This window comes from Limulus polyphemus, unplaced genomic scaffold, assembly GCF_000517525.1.
Source record: "Limulus polyphemus unplaced genomic scaffold, Limulus_polyphemus-2.1.2 Scaffold9, whole genome shotgun sequence".
Lineage (NCBI taxonomy): Eukaryota > Metazoa > Arthropoda > Merostomata > Xiphosura > Limulidae > Limulus > Limulus polyphemus.
The window spans coordinates 434,531-452,472 of record NW_013665619.1 but is presented as its reverse complement, the minus strand read 5'-3'; the positions used below and the strand labels follow the sequence as shown (position 1 = coordinate 452,472).

General features: G+C 33.7%; 1 protein-coding gene across 1 annotated transcript in view; it reads right to left on the bottom strand.

The window, feature by feature from the left end:
• LOC106478167 overlaps nt 1-17,942 on the bottom strand; it is a 77,809-nt gene that overhangs the window by 21,920 nt on the left and 37,947 nt on the right. The window contains exons 8-12 of the mRNA XM_022381732.1: nt 16,575-16,661; nt 15,515-15,600; nt 3,524-3,684; nt 2,863-2,917; nt 1,501-1,618 (exon numbers count right to left, since the gene is read on the bottom strand). Coding sequence (XP_022237440.1) covers nt 1,501-1,618; nt 2,863-2,917; nt 3,524-3,684; nt 15,515-15,600; nt 16,575-16,661 — 507 coding nt within the window. The remainder of the gene's footprint in view (nt 1-1,500; nt 1,619-2,862; nt 2,918-3,523; nt 3,685-15,514; nt 15,601-16,574; nt 16,662-17,942) is intronic.

The window sequence follows — 17,942 nt, the reverse complement described above, 5'->3', positions numbered from 1 at the left end:
GCCCAATGTGTGTCTCGTCGTGTGCCATCACTATAAGGGACTAGAGTATATTAAACTTTGCACATGTCATAGGCTACACTAACGTGACGTTTAGGCGGTTCGTTTAACTATTATACGTGATGTACGTTTTTTGTTGTTGTTTTTTTGGGGGTTGGGGGATAATGAAAGTGTTTCAAAACACGCGACATTCATTTCTTGACGACCTAATACATATGTAGTCTTAATAATATATCTTATATATGTAGTTTTAATAATATCTCTTCAAATTATGGTAACATTAGCTGTGTTTCGCTTTAAAGAAAACATAAATCGCCCTAGTGTAAAACAAAATATTTTTCAAGTGTTTGGGTAAAACATCAGCTGCATACTTTTAATGGATTTTTAGACTTCTGTGTGATTATACTGATTAGGCTATAGTGTGATTTTGCAGGTATTGCTTAAGCTCTATTTGTGAAAGTCATGGTATGCAAGTAATCAATAGAGAGTGTTGAGTAAGGTACAGAACATTTAATCAATATTTTAATTTCTTTAAAACTGCCACACTAGCGACTGAAACAACCGAATTAGAAAATCGAGTCAGTTCTCAAGCCAAGTCAGACAGGATTCATTTTCTCAAATGTCACATCTCAACGTCATTGTAACAGGGATGAAAACGTCGCTTGAGGCTTGTTTGTTTCTCTATGACGTAAAAGGAAAATTGGTGCCGCTTGAGGCAGTTGGGCACACCGCTTGTCATGTAAATGCGAAACTAACTCTTCCATAAACTAATGATACCCACGAAATCGTAGACCTTGAAACCTGGATTTTTATTTCCAGAGAAAAAATTCTAATTACACTGAATTTTCAGTCACATATCAAAAATAATATGAAACCCTTCTTGTTATTTTACGTCATGGAGCAGAAAACATTCGTATCCTCGACGATGTTATTGATTTGTGCTTGAAAAGTGGAAAAAAAATCAACTTCATATCAATCAAAATGAAAAAAAAAACGGAAAACAACTATACAATTTTTCCATATAAACTAAAGCAATAAGTGCATTCAATGATGAACTAGAAATCTCCATATTAGCAGTAGGCATAGTTCACTTTTAGGATTCCACATGATACATTCTAGGTAAATAAAAAAATAGCAGTTGTTCCTATATATCTATGGTAGTTGAGTAACGTTAAACTAGAACTATTGTGACCATTAACTATCTTGTTATGACTACTACACCAGTTACTGGACTGTTCCAATACAAGCGTTTCAGTTAAATATTTTTTGCTCTCTCTCTCTGTAATTGATTAAAATACTATTTTGAGCAACAGTCTGAGTTAAGTTGTTGCTTCTATAATATAAAAATATCAGCAAATACAATCAAGATGGCTAGTTTTTCCACCATATTCATTCAAAGACATTGACTTATACATGAATAATTTCTATTATTAACAAGTAAAACATTTTCCAACGAGATGACTGTTTGGTGAAATAATGGAAGAGATAAATAAGGACACATACCTGGAGAAAGTTGCTTGACTTGCTTCTGGATGAAGTTGTTATTTTGCTGCTTGGATCAAGGGTATTGGATGTAGATCCTAATCCAGTACTAAATCCATAGAGCATCTCCAGAAAAACTCTACAAATAAATAGGTAAGGGAGTGGATTGTGCAAATAAAGAAGTAGATGAACTCATTTATTTCTAAAAATAAAGCAATGAATATATCTGACACTAAAGTTAAAGACGAAAATTGATTTATCACAGTTCTTTAAATAATATATACTCGTACACAAATACGACTTACAAATGTGAGTTTCTTGAATAGTGACTAATGAAATAGGTAGTATAAACGAAAGTACCTTTAATGAAATTTGTACGATTCAAATTAACTTTCTGGCCTCAAATTTTGCTTTGAGCTGGTGAAGGGCACGAAAGTGCTTGAATATTTTGTTTTTATATGCACAAACCATACACATATGTATAACTGATTGCACGCAGTTCTAATCACTGTATATTTAAAGTATTTAGATACCTTGTGAATTTTTGGTCCAAAGCTAATAAAATCCTTTCTTCAAGAAGCACTCACTTGTAACAAGAGCTCAGTTGGTTGATTATTATTATTTTGCAGTTTTTACAAGAAAACGTGTTATTTTATTTTACGTATATATAGGACTTAAACATATCTTTGAAATTCAACTCCTACTTGGCATTTTCACTCAACTATGACCTCCATTAACGATTTTTCGACGTGTTTAGAAATGATGTGAGAGTTCCTGGTGCTTTGTCTTTATTCTTTAAATGATAAATAAACAAAGCTTTCTAAACTTGGTGTTTTACACATTTTTATAAACCGCATTAGTCAACAACAGACAGGGACTCCAACTGACTGAGCTATCTAGAAACACATATGGCAAAGCTATTTCCGCTTAGCCACTTTTTCTTACCTAAATAAACATATGATAAAAAGATAAAATGTAAAAATACTTTGCTTATAGAAAATTATTTCTGTCTACACTTTCGGAACGCGCAGGAACAAAATTGCCACGTGCAAAAACATGTATAGGACAAAAATATCGAAAGAGTATATTTGTGAACGTACTACAGACAGCCCAAAATAAGAATCAAGCGTGATATAAAACTTCACACAGAAGTATATCATAAACGTACTGCAGTTTTATTCCTGCAAGCGATATATGAAAAGTGTTACCAATAACTTACAGCTGTTCTTATGTAAACCGTGTTGCAAATAACAGGTGTCAAGGTAACTGGTAAAAACAAGAAGCAACCTGAAAGTAACACCAAATAACCTTTACTTCTGCCATCAGCTTACCAGCTACTAACTTTGAATAATGCTTTAACAGTATAAACCTTTTTCAGCTTACCTGCTACGAACTCCTAATAATGCTCTAACAGCGTAGACTTTCTTTTTGTCTTTTCCTGTAAAATAAACGTCCATTTACGACAGTAAACATAATTCTTTCATGCAATAGTTCTAAAGTTTAGTTTAAAATCTGAAATAAATTGGAAAGTCTGAACTGAAAAAAAAATCTTTATTTTGAGTTTGAATACTTAGAAATCGTGTTTTATGATATTACCTTGTATTTATTGCTATCACATGTTGACATCAGTTCATTATGACAAAAAGAAGTTAGTGAAGATGAAAACTTTGTCCTGTTTACAAAAACAATAGATTTCTGAAAATATACGTTGTACAGAAACAGATTTTTTCTGTGCAATATATATTTTGATTGAAACATCTCTGACATAAATTGCATCGCTTTTCTTAAGGTCTTTCTCGAATGCCTGTATTTATTATATAAACAAAATATTTACAATGCTAGCTACTTCCTATAAGAAATCCTTAGCAATTTTTTGTTTGATTTGGAATTAAAATATAATTAACATAACAGAGCTTTGAAAACACCTATCATACTTTCCAAAATTCCAAACATAAAACATTTTCGCGAAAGTTCGAGAATTGTAAATAACTTTTAAGGTTTATTTTTCTTGTGAAATAAACACCTACAGTTTCAACCTACTTACCTTGACCTACGTTGAAAACTACGTCACAAAGGTGTCTGTTTTCCTGGAATGCTTTTGTAAAATCTTTAGCGAGTTGTTCGTGCCCTTCAAAAGAATCTCTAACGCTGTCCAGTAGAGGGCTGGAGGGACGCATATGACCAATTGGTCTCCAGGATCCTCGTCTGTAAATATACGAATTATAGTAATAATATTTCAAATTGAGAATAGAGGTTTCATAGTTTCATTTGGGTTTTGCTCAAGTTATTTTGAAACCTAATTAAACGAACACAGTGAACAGAATGAGGTGATAAATAAGGATAATAAAATGATAATGATATAATTAATATGAAACAATTAGATAATTAGCTATAATTAGTATCGGGACAGCACCTTACGTGCACATGAATTAAACGACCAGATCAGAAACACCTAGTGTTCAGGTATAAGTAATTAATTAAATTGATCCTGAAAGACACATAAGGCCAGCGATTAAGTTTGATTTCTTGTGGCACACACGGATGAAAATGGTAACATATTCTCCCTTGGATGGATGAAATGCCAATCCATCGCGGGTTAAACCCAAGATTCCTGCTGTACTCATTATGCATCTGGGTAAACTGAAGGAATTTGAGTAAAATGCCTTATTCAAGGAGACCTCGAATCGCAATCTTTCGATTATGAGTCTGAAATACTAATCACACCATAGGGTTCATGCACGTTTATCCCTAATTTTGAGCTACTGACCAGAAGAAGGGCAGTTATCAGCAGTATCGCGCGATAAAAGAACTTTGTTAAGCTCCTGGAACTGAATAACAGGGTTGATTAATACTTTTGTAACGCGCCCGCAGCTTAAAACACGGGTCCCCCGATGGGACAACGGTAAGTCTTCGGATTCACAATGCTAGAATCAGCGGTTCGATTCCCCTAGGTGGGCATAGCAGATAGCCTGATGCGGCTTTGCTATAAGAAAACACACACTCGTTTAAAGCACGGTATCCTGCTCTGACCCTCGAACCTTCTGTCCGCAGGCGGCATGCTTACCATGCTCAAATAGTAATTACCGCAGCCGGTATGCTTGCCATGCTCAAATAGTAATATCCGCAGCCGGCATGCTTACCATGCTCAAATAGTAATATCCGCAGCCGGCATGCTTGCCATGCTCAAATAGTAGTATCCGCAGCCGGCATGCTTGCCATGCTCAAATAGTAGTATCCGCAGCCGGCATGCTTACCATGCTCAAATAGTAATTACCGCAGCCGGTATGCTTGCCATGCTCAAATAGTAATATCCGCAGCCGGCATGCTTGCCATGCTCAAATAGTAATATCCGCAGCCGGCATGTTTGCCATGTCCGATTGGGAATAAAAGAAATAAATATAATGACGTACGCGAATTAATAATAACGACATCGTTTTATGTATTTTTAATATATAGTTGCTTACTATCAAAATAAATTAACTGCTGAAGAAAAAAAACATTGAAGAAACATGAATGGTTATGAACTAGGAATGTGAATTTTTGTGTGACAAATATATACATATATTTGTAAAACAATTCAATAGAGCAAAAAGCATAAATTTTGCTTCTGCATGCTCTGTTTTATCGAAAAAAGGCAAAGATATCTCTAACTATACATAAACGTTCGATCAACTTGCATAGATAAATGTTATCTATAAAAATATAAGGGCATGTTTGTGTGTAACCGCCATAACTCCAAGAGGAAAGAACCTAGAAACCTGAAATTTTGAACCAATACTAAGTGGACCCCAACGGTATGCACCTAGGTATTATCACTTATCCACCTGCGCGTGCGCGTCTTTTTATGAGGCAAGCTAACGAAAAAACACATAGAAAAGAATATGTGACCACCATATATCCAAGAGGAAAGAACATAGAAACCTGAAATTTTGCAACCATACTAAGTGCACTCTGAGGGTGTGCACCTTGGTATTACTTATCCACGTGCGCGTGTGCGCATCTTTTTAAGTAGGCAAGCTAGCGAAAAACCACATAGGAAAGAATATGTGACCACCATATATCCAAGAGGAAAGAACATAGAAACCTGAAATTTTGCAACCATACTAAGTGCACTCTGAGGGTGTGCACCTTGGTATTACTTATCCACGTGCGCGTGTGCGCATCTTTTTAAGTAGGCAAGCTAGCGAAAAACCACATAGGAAAGAAGTAGTTTCTTATATTACAAATAGAAATCACATATAGACAGACCGATACTCACGTGCGCTCGTGCGAGTGCGTACTTGCGTGTCTATGACCACTATAGCTTCAAGAGGAAAGAACCTAGAAACCTGAAATTTTGCACACATAATAAGTGGACCATGAGGGTGTGCACCTTGGTACGATCTTAGCCACGTGCGTGCACACATGCACGTGCGCAACTGTTTAATGAGGCAAGCTAGCAAAAAAAACACATAGAAGAGAAGTATTTTTACGTTTCTGGGAAATATAAATGTTTAAACTATTTTTGACTTTTCTTCTATGTTAAAATATGTTCAGAATACATACATAATCATATAGAATATGTCAACCCACTAACCCGAGGGAAGCCGGGTACTTTCGCTAGTTCTTAATATCCTTTCAGTATTCTCAAAATTTAAAACTATTGGGAGCATATCTCCTAAAACAGATGAGCAAAACATAAAAAAAAAAAAGATTCTTTGAAATTAGAGTTAGAATCGTTTATCTTGTTTATATAATCATTTACACTTTTAGATCACAATATTTATTTTTAAAACATTAGCTGTATTATGGGAGAAACTGACTTTTGCAAGTACTTATTCCATTCAGTTGTAGGTGGAAAATTATGTTTACAATTGTTATACATAAAAGTTTTAAAGTGTTTCTATATTAATATAGTTACAACCAAATGGTGATATACTACAGACTGTGTTTAATATGGGAGATATAACCATAGGCTGAAGCTAGGAGTCGATAATATTTTTATAGCTTCTGTTTATATGTTATTTGAGGTATAAAACTAACAAAAATTATATTAAATCCATAATCGTTAAAGCGCATATTCGCGCATTTCTATACACAAAGTATCGAATATATCTACTCAGATAACAAATCTTTTAATTGTATATCAGCAATCATCAGGTTAGTCAGGATCGATAATACGGAATGTTATCAAGAGAGATTTATCTGTCATTAGGTGTGGGAAAAAGCACTGTGTGGGTTTTCCTTATTCACACACCTTTCTTTCTTAGCACGCGAGTTTCGTTCCCACTCACCCTACCCTGGAGTTATGTAATAACATATGTATAGCTCAAAGTTGCCGTCCTCTGCTCCTCGTTGTATAAAATATTTTAAATCTACACTCTCATAAGGAAAACAAAATATTAAATAGTCTAAAACTTATTTCGCTTTAATAAATAATAGGCTTATGAGTGTGATATACATCTTAGCTTGTCATGGTATGATGTTTGTTATCCAGTAAGATTAAGTATGATTCATATTTAATTTACATCTTCTTAAAGTAGTGAAGAAAACACGAGTGTAAAATCCAACTGAAAAATTGTACAATCTCACAATGTATTTCGCAATGAAAGAGTAAAAGAACAAAATATGCGGTAAACAAAGTATACTCCTACATTTAATCACATATAAAATTCACTACCGGTAATATATCCATCTTGGCTGAAAGGAGTTAGCAAGCTAAACATAAACTCCCGGAAAAAAACAACAAAACAAACTAAACATTTTGGTTACTTCCACTAAAAACATTCAAGAAGCCTGGATGTCTTAAGAATAACATTGACAACTAACAAACAAACCGGATGGTGGCTTTAAAATATTTTCAGTAGATAAAGATCATATCAGTCTCAACGTTTATTTACTGATCTATCAATTTTAGTATTTATTTATATTTGTTAATTGCAGTGCTTGAACAATGATAGTTAGCCTTCGGGCATATGAACAGAATATATATATCACACAAACGAGACTGCAAAATGATTTAGTTCTCACACTTATCAACATTATTTCTCTTCATCTATATTACCTGTTAGTAGCTACATCGATGTCTGTCGAACTGTGGTATTTTTACCCAACAAATGACTCGGTTCTTGGATATGATTACTTATGTCAACAAAGTCACAGTATGGTTTTCACTAAGTATGGTGTTGATTCATGCATTCATTGTAGATGTTGTCATGACAACCGTCTCAAGAAACCATTATTGATAAGAAGACTATAAAATGAACTCTTCTCTTGACAATTCAATGAATAAGTATTGATTGCAAGGAACCATCTGCCTATCCCGCCTACTCAGCAGTTATGAAAAGATTCGTACAATATAAAAGTGGATGAAAGTCCTGACTCTCAAACAATGAGTGAAAAGTGGCGGTTCAAAGGAAGCTACAAAACCGTTGTGGCATTAAGCCTTAGTGTGTTATGTCTATAAAATGAATTTTAAGATACGCATGCATGGTCCAGAGAAAATAAAATGTAAATTTGTAATTTCTATATTTTGCAGAAATGGATTTGATTAATTTGACTTTTGGAAAATATAAAAGTTGAATTTTGTATTACTTACTATAATAAATAACTAAAAAAACTAATGTGGTATGACCCATAAATTCATTCACACAGCTATAAAACCAAAGATCTGGAAAAATGCAAATATCTGATGAGTAAAAGCATTCACTTTCTATTGTGGGCTCAAATCTCCGTCAACGCCCTTTCAGCCGTGGGGACATTATAACTCGACATCTAATCCCACTATTCGTTGATAAAAGAGTATTCGAAGAGTTGGCGATGAATGGTGTTGACTAGCTGTCTTCCCTCTAGTCTATCACTGTTCAATTAGGGACGGATAACGCATATAGTTTTCGTGTAGCTTCCGGATATTCAAAATAAAACAAACCAAAACACTTTCTAATTGATATTTAATAATGATACAAAATTTTAATATCACTTCGAAATTTGTAGGGATCCCCAGATGCCTATTTTATACCTTTCACAGTTGAAAAACGTCATCATTTCATAACTAAAAAACAAAAAAATATATCTTTATTCGGGTACAGTTAGCTGAATGTTTTAAAGTTTCGTACAAATGTTCTGTACGCAGTTCATGGCATCCTTGTAAATAGGACGTAGAATATCCTAAACTTAGCTAATCCTTTATTTTAGACAAACAGTTATACACCACAACAGTTGTTCAGAAAACTTGCACTTATTTGACCATATTTCTGTATCATTGAAATGCAATAATACTCACCTAAAGAATGGTACAAGGACTTGTACAAGTTAAAAGTTTATCTCACTCTTGAAAATGATCGTTGATAATAGATAGAAAACCGAGGAGTCTTGAATATCACGCCACGAATTTGTTCTGACTTAATGGTGTGGTATCAACATTATTGCTCTTTTGTCTCCATCACACGCAGATTTGAAGAAATTCACTCTGCTGTTTATTGTAAGTTTTTATAGCTGTCCTGTCCAAAACATGAATACCACAGACTAAGCTATTATATTACACGTTGGTGCTGTGACAAATGGTTTATTATTGCAGAGTTAGTTTTAACATGCTTCTTGTTTCCATTTGACTATCTCATTCTATAAAGTTTGTAAACTGTAATCATCATGGAAAGATACTTTCTGATACCACATAAACGTACTGTGGAGAAATGAAAAGAGAAGTTGAAGTTAGGATAAGCTATAAGAGAGTGGGAAGGACTAGGAAAGGCTCCTGAGCAAAACAAATCTTTGCCTATTATGGAAAAACTATTGGCACATTCTCAACCAACCTTATGGACTGGCATGGTGGTATGCAGCTATGAGAATCTCCAGTTGCCGAGGCTTGGCCTGTAATGGTTACATTCCGTTTGCAGCAGAATATGGCTGCAAAGATGGTTCAAGAGCATATTGCAAACCATGTGAGAATTTGTAGAATTTCAATTCCTCAATATTTTGACTTGCCCAATCATTGTTAGACACTGGCCAGAGCCACTCATTACCAGAGATAGTGGAGCTGTGTATGGTGGATGAAGTTTACTCTGAGAAGCTGTGTTATCATTACGTGGAACACTCAGTATATTTACTATTCTATGGACTCTTGGAGCAATTAGGTGCTTTCTCAGTCAGCACGATCCACTTGTAATGCTCTGATATGATGTCAAGATGTATCCAGTAAGAATGGACCTGAGAGTTGCATGTATAATTGTTGAACTGAAAGCCACGATACTGTCAAATGTGCAAGTGCTATTCCATGACGTAGTCTAGTGTATTGTTGCAATCAGCTAACATGACAGCCATTTTACCACATTTGTGAATGAATGCATTTGAAGCCTCTAGTTGAGGGCTGTGTTAAACAATATCAACTCAATAGAAAGATATGAATTTATTAAATTGGTAATCGAGTTTGATGATGTGTTTATGGGAGCTTATAACCAGTTGGGTTGGATAACGACTACATATCATCACAATCGATATAGGTGATGTACATCCAATAAAACATCCACTAGGGATGTTGCCAGTTTGAAATAATTCGTATGTTGATAGACAGGTTAATACAACCTTTAACAGTGTTTGGCCATCTCCTTTAATAATAGTAATACAAAATTTTAATATCACTTCGAAATTTCTAAGGACCTCCAGATACTTATTATACACCTGTCACAGTTGAAAAATGCCAAGATTCCGTAACTAAAACATCGTAAAATCGTGTGTAATGCACTTGCGTGGTACATATGAATGTATGGATATATTGGAGGCTGTCTGTTGTTTTGATATGCTAGAGTCTGGCTTCTGGATACCAGCAAGACAAACTGGACAATGAAAGTAGGTTTAAGCTTTTGTCGGCATTTTGGATGGACCATAGAATATTTTTATCATATCATTTGGTCTGTGTAACGTACTTGCTAATTTTAGGAGGGTAATGGAGACTACATTTATAGGACTGTAATAGGAGAGATAAATCTTGTACATACTGTGTTATGATTACAGCTAACAACCTGAGAATGGTGATCAAAAGCAATAAAAGATGCAGGCTTGAAATTTAAATGAGGAAAGCGTGCATTAATGCACACAGAAATGAAATTTCTTGATGGCATAGTAGCCATGTGTGGATTATCCATTGATCCAGTAATCAGAACTAACTCTGTCTGAGGCCAAATAAGAAATTTGCTGCTTTTTGATTTGTGTCATATTACTGATGGTTTGTTGCTAGTTTCTACAAGGTAGCCATACCTCTCTCTGTGCTGAATAAAGATGATGCTTGCTTTGTGTAGATGCAGGAATGTGAACATATATACAAGTCCTTGAAGCATGCTTTGTTCAAATTACCAGTGGTAAAGGCCAACTTGGAGTTTGTAATTGTGTATACGACTTATACACTAGCAACTCATGAACGCTGATATTGCATGATCTAGAAGAAACTGCACACAGTTGTAATACTTATCAGACATTACTTCTACTACTTGTATGTTAAGAAGTATTAAAATTTAAGTGGACTGTACGCACTTGAAATGAAACAAGAGTATTAAAAATTATGAATTTTAAAATGAAGTAGGGATCCTGCTATAAAAGGTAATGAAACAAGAATTAAAACAACAATCACAAACTTATAAAATTTAATCCTTACTTTGGCCTACACATAAGTGTATAAAGCTGCAAAGTAGGGATTAAATTTTATAAATTTGTGATTGTAGTTTCATTACTTTTTATAGCAACTACACTACTTCATTTTAATATTAAAAATTTGTTAATACTCTTGTTACATTACTTTTTATAGCAAGATCCATACTTCATTTTAAAATTCATAAGTTTTAGTATTCTTATTTGTTTACTTTTTATGTTATACCTATATAAGATATATACTTTACCATTAAAAACTATCGCGTGGCTATTCATCGGTATCTAGCCCCATCTGTTGGGTTGAATTGGATTGAAAAGGTATTTAAATACGTGCATTATATGTTAACCATTTATATTATACCTGTATATAAATATATATATGAATTTTTATCAAAATATCAAAAGCAGATACCCACAAACCAGTCAGGTAAGCAGGAGAAATCTTGTAGCGATAGTCCGAGCCTCCTAGGCGCTAGCCTCGCTGACGTGATCAGGTAGGTAAGTAGTAGACAAAAAAGCTGTTGTTTTAGAAATTTTTGAATTGTTATATCAGAAATGTTAGCAACCTTTTTAGCGTATTATTAGTATATATGCACATAATATATCATAACCAATACTTTGAATGGTCGATTTTCACTTAGAAATTCAATAGGGTTGTTTTTCGGCACGTAAATCCTTGTCGATCCCTACTATTAAGTACTACCATACTTAAAATAAACAAAAGTTGGGATGAAGAGGACACGTAAAAATGTTGAAACTTGTTGTTCCAAATAGTAGATCTAAACTTTATTTTAGTTTATGTTTTCAAAGCTCGAGGATGAAGTGTCTTTGCTCATTGTTTGATCAAGCAGCCACTAGGAGTGTTTCCATTAGCTACACCAGTCATCAGAATACTCACCTGATACGATTATTGCCATTTATAGTGGAAACCTCTTGACTAGAAAATATGAAAGTTCAAGAAGTTGGCCGCTGGTTTCTACATTGTCAGATGCAAACCATTAGCTGAAACGAAGCCTGGCACCTAATATGAAAGGAAGGAAATATATGGAATTAAAAATGTACGCATGCGCGCGCACACGTGGATAAGTAATAATACCCGTGTGCACACTTTCAGGGTCCACTTAGTATTGGTACAAAATTTCAGTAGAAAAGTAGAAAGTAGGGACTGTATTATGAAGAAAATCACATAAGTCATACAAGTGTTTAAACTTGAAGGACGAAGAACAGCAGCAAGTACAGAGAAAAAATGAAAAGATATATCTAAAAACGAGTTTCTGGCGTTTGTGGACCTTTTCCTTTCTTTATATAAAAAGAACTGGGATGTTTCTACTATGGATCTGTTTGGGAACCCACTTTATAACCTAATGTATCAAACCATAATGTCTGTCAAAAGATACGAAGCTGTCCATCATTCCCCGAGGTTTGAGGACAAGAGATTTTCATCTGCAAACATACCACATGGTAGCTTTCAGATACATGTGGGATATTTTTGCTGCTAATTGCCGTAAGAGGTTCGTTCCCAGAGATTGTATTATAGTACATGAGCAGTTTATGTCTTTTAGGAGGAGATGCAAGTTCATTCAATACATGCCAAGCAAGCCAGCGAAGTATGTGATAAAGATTTTATGGCTTTGTGATGCAAGAAACCGCTATGCTATAGATGGGATTGTCTTCACTGGAAAAAGCCATTTGAATAAGTCCAGAGAAACCTGAGATCAAACATCGTACAACTATTGTGTACTCAACTGAAGAACATCGTGCACAACATAACAGATAATTTTTTCAGAAGCATGCACTTTGCTGAAGCACTACTCGGAAAAGGATGACACTTCTGGGGATGCTCTGCCAAAACAAGCCAGACATCCCTGCTTTGATGAAGGCTTCCAAGAATCGAGAAATTCACAGTACTGAATTTGGCTTCAAAGACAACATCACTAGTGAGTTATGTATCCAAGAAAGGCAAGGTTGTAATTATGATGAGCACAATGCATTACGACAAGACAGTAGATCAAAAGAGCAAGAAAAAAACCAGATGTCATCAAGTATCACAACAGGACAAAGGGTGGTGTCTATGTGATGAAGCAGATGGTTCGTACATATTCCTGTAAGCGACAATCCAGAAGGTGGTCTATGTTTCTGTGGTACATTGTTCTAGATGTGGATAACCTGAATGTTTACTTGCTGTACACATCATAACATCCAGACTATGGACAAGGCCTGACGCACAAGTGATGTTGTGAGGGAACTGTTCACACCACACATGAGAAGATAGTTGGAAGGTAGTCCCAACTTTCCTAAAACTGTAATTGCCTCAATGGAGAAGTGTGGTGTAACAATAAAAAAACGCACGGCATATAGTCAAGAGCAGGTTCCTCCAAAGAAGAGAAGATTTGATTTTTGCCCTTTGAAGAAGAACCGCAAAAGATCCATGACGTACGTGAAATGTGAACGCCCTCAGGGCAAGGAACACGGCCACTTCTTTGGTAATTTTGTCTCTTTATTACATAACAATAAGAGATGAAAAAATAATACAAGCCACTACAGAGTGTAGTGCATTTGTATTGTTGAAATCACTTTTGTGTTATTTATTTTTTGTTGTTGTACTTGATCAATAAATCTCTTACACAGGCTTTTGTATGGTGTTATGTACAACATTTAACATTTTATTAAATAAAGGGATCAATTAGTTATCTTCTTTTGAAAACAAATTACAATATTACTTATACGAGTCTTCCAGAACCGACCACTAGAACAGTGTAAAGTATTTCAGGACTGCATCATAGAGTTAATATTATTTAGCTATTTAGGGTTAATTTTATTTTATTTACTTGGACTTAAGTTATGTAATTTTGTGCAATTTTCACTTTTATTCAATTTTGTTAAGTATTTGTATACCTTTAACATTTTTTATCTACTTGGTAATGATTTTAATGTGATATGAATTTGTATTTTATTTTTTCTGTGCTGTATGCAATTTGTTTATGTTTATTTATCTTTCTTTACGATTTCGAATGAGACAACTAGCTGACTTTATTTCCATAATTAATGTGACTTGTATTACTATTACTGATGCTACTTAAAACTAATTATGACTTATAAGTTTTTGTTATTTGACCAATATATCTGTATAATTCGAGATATTTAACGAATAGTGACTTATTGAAGATTAATTCTACTGATCTTTGAGGTATTTGACCAATAAAACTCTTGTTACATCATATTTTGTTTTCTGACAAAAGCCTACGGCCAATACAAATTTTGTATACAACCAAGAAATTCGTTTGTTCTATAAGGTTTTGATATCTACAGAAATATAAATTTGGTGCTTTGTGATTTTGGTATCTGTTCAAAATAAACCGAAATGACACGAGTTCTAGAGATCTTATTAAGAAAACAAAATACAAGACCTAAAATGTGTGGACATCTAATGAAGAAAACTTGTGACCATTAACTTTCCAATTTCCGATCAAGAAAGTTTTTGACCATAAATGTTTTGGTTCCTGAAAACACTATACGTTGCTGACCATTGAGATTTTGATATATAACGAATAAACGTACTAGATCGAAATGTTTTGATACCTAATTAAGGAATCTTTACTGACCAATAACATTTTGTTATCTTACCAAAATATTTGAAGTGACCTATAAGTTTGTTTTTTTCTAATTCGAGCAAAATTTTTAATATCTGATTAAGAAAGCTTATGATTTGAAATATTTTGATACATGAAAAAAATTACAAAAACATAACGTTTTGTTATCATAAGAAAATATATGATGTGACCATAATACTACTGATGATAGTATTTGGTTAACACTTACTATTTTGGTATATGATCAAAAGAACCGATGACTGTTAGGGGTTTGATATCTAAACAAGAAACTTGAATTGGCTTATTAAGATTTGTTACTTGATCAATAAAGCTGCTGACTTATATAATTTTGATATCTGATAAATAACTTTACTGACTTTATTATACTTTAGAATTTGACCAAGAAACTTACTAACCTCTGAGGTTTTGGTAATTTAATTAAGAAAAACTACTGATGTATAAAGTTTTGGTACTCAATAAATAAATATACTAAGTTATAAGGTTTTGGTATTAAACCAAGAAACTTGCATTGGTCAAGAAAAAACTGGAATAAAAGCATACCGAAATGTAAGATTTTGCAATTTGACCGGAAAATTTACTGACCTATAAGTTGCTGGTATCTGACTAATAAATTTATGGACCAATATAATTTCAGTATTTGACCAATAAATCTACTGAACTATAAAAGTTTGGTACAAGACTAAGATATCTATACATCCATAATGTTTGGTTTTTGACCATTAAATCTGCTGGCCTTTAAGTACGGTATTGATACCAGACCATGGAATCTTTTGATCTACAAATATTTGATCAATATATTTACTAACCTATAAGGTTTTGGTATCTGACCAGTCTCAGCATGGTTTTGGAGATTTGTGACCACATCTTCTAGCATCTGACTTCTTGTTCGATCCTAAAACGTTAAAAGTATTATATCTTTGGCCTTGCAGATGAATGTTACTTTTCCTTTCTTAATTTCTAGAACATGTAGTAATTAGAACATCATTTCATTACAAATTATAATGGATGGTTTATTGAAAAGAATAGTATTTTTGGAGTTCATTATTAAAAAAAAACACAAGATAATTAAAAGCCTTTTTTAGTTCCAACCTTTAACAAGGAGACAAATTTAAATACTTCTCTCAGTTTATGAATATTGTTATTTTAATGGCATTCATTAACTGTGCTGAATTATTAGATTTTAATTGAAATTTCTCTCTTGTATTTAAAATCATCCGACATTGTCTCAGTGGTATTATTGGTCCTTGTATTACACAGGCCTGCGAATTTAAACTTCAGAAAAATTGTTTAGGTTTTAATAACGGATTTTCCATAATTCAGCTACGCAGATTTCTAAAATAATATTCTTTTATTTTCTATCACGTAAGGATTTTTTACTAATCGGGAAGAATAAAAAACTTACTTAGATCAAATTATTTTTTCGTTTACCACAATGCAATTTTTTATTATTACGTTTATTAATAAAACTACAAACAAATTGAAGAAAAGGGGAGAACATTGACGTATACGCATCCTCATTCTTCCTGATTTTTTTTATGTGTGAAATCTACGTCTTTTAATCTCAAAACTACGTGTTGTGGTCTTTCTTTTATGTATTACGTTATGACGTTTTGTGAAAAATCTGTACGTGATGGAGAAAAATTGATATCATTTTCGGATTCAGCGTACAGGAATTACTGTAGAATATGTAAAAATTCCAAGACAATAAAACCATAGCAAGCCTGTGTTATTAGTCCTTGAACGATACTTTTGCTAAATATTTTTACTTGGTGGTAAATAAAAGAAATAAACACGTTTTTATGTATATGTTTAAACATCAGTCTCTCTATATGTTATTGCACTCATAGGTTTACTAGATTTTTATACCTGCATTCGAGCAAACTTAGGGGCCGTATAACTAGCTCTTTCACCATTAACCACTTTCGTAAGCAACCATTCTCTGAAGAGCGGACCCTGAAATAAGAAAATCGGGTGGTGTTAAAAACTATTAAACAATCCAATGCATTATACATCCTTATCTCTTACGTTAAACTATCATATTTATTTTAAAAATCCAGTGAAATAAAAACTGCATTCTGACCCGAAAAAAAATTGCTTGTATATAATATATAAAAGGTCTAAATAAACAACATTATATCTAATAAAGAAAACTCATAATTTAAAAACATAAATCAGACAATTGATAATAGTTCCTCGGGAAGTAAAGCGACTTGAAGGTAAACCTAACTGAAAAATAAGAACAAGGAATTGTATAGTTGGAACTAAGAAAAATAATTGTTTAGACTCTACTAAGACTACTAACTAGAAATAGACAAATTAATCTTAAGCTATTGTTAACAGAAAACAAGATAAAATTAAAAATAATCGTGGGAAATTGTCTAAAGAAATTGGAATTAGTAATACTAATCGTGGAAACACGTTTACAGAATGCTAGTTGAGAGTAAGAACACTAATTTTTGGAGACTATGTACAGAAGACTAGCTGAGTGTAAGAGCAGTAATAGTGGACATTATGTACAGAAACCTACTCGTGGAAGTCCTAATACAGAATATTACCTGTTACCGTTCAGAATTGTCTACAGAATGCCAGATGAACCTAAGAATAATAATCTCGGATACTCATCTACAGAATGCCAGCTAAAAGTTGGAAAACTAATCGTGACACTCGTACAAATAATGTTTGCTGGATACAGGAAGACTTTTCTTGGAAACTCTTCTACAGAATGCTTGCTGAAACTAGAAACATTAATGGCAAAGACTTGTATACAAAATGCAAGCAGGTGGTAGGTACCATAATCTTGGAGTCTTATCCCCAGAAAATTAGCCGCAAGTAGAAATGTCAAGCTTGAACACACGTCTGCAGCATGCTAGCTGACAATAAGAACACTAGTATCGTGTCCAGGATGTAAGCTGGATACAGGCTCACTAATCTTGGAGATTAATCTACAGAATGTTAATTAGCAGTAGGTATTTTAAGCTTGGAGACTCTTCTATAGAATTCAAGTTGTAAGTAAGAACACTAATCTTGGAGACTCTTCTTAAGAATGCGATCTAGTATTAGGAACAATAATGGTGGAGACTGCTAGTTGTAACTTAGGTCACCAGATGAGAAGAATTGCACAAAGCTTGATGGATTTGTTTGTTGAATTTTGCGCAAAGCTACTTGTACGACTATTTAGCGTCTAGCGTCTCTAATTTGAAGTGATAGACTAGAGGAAGGTCAGCTAATCAACCG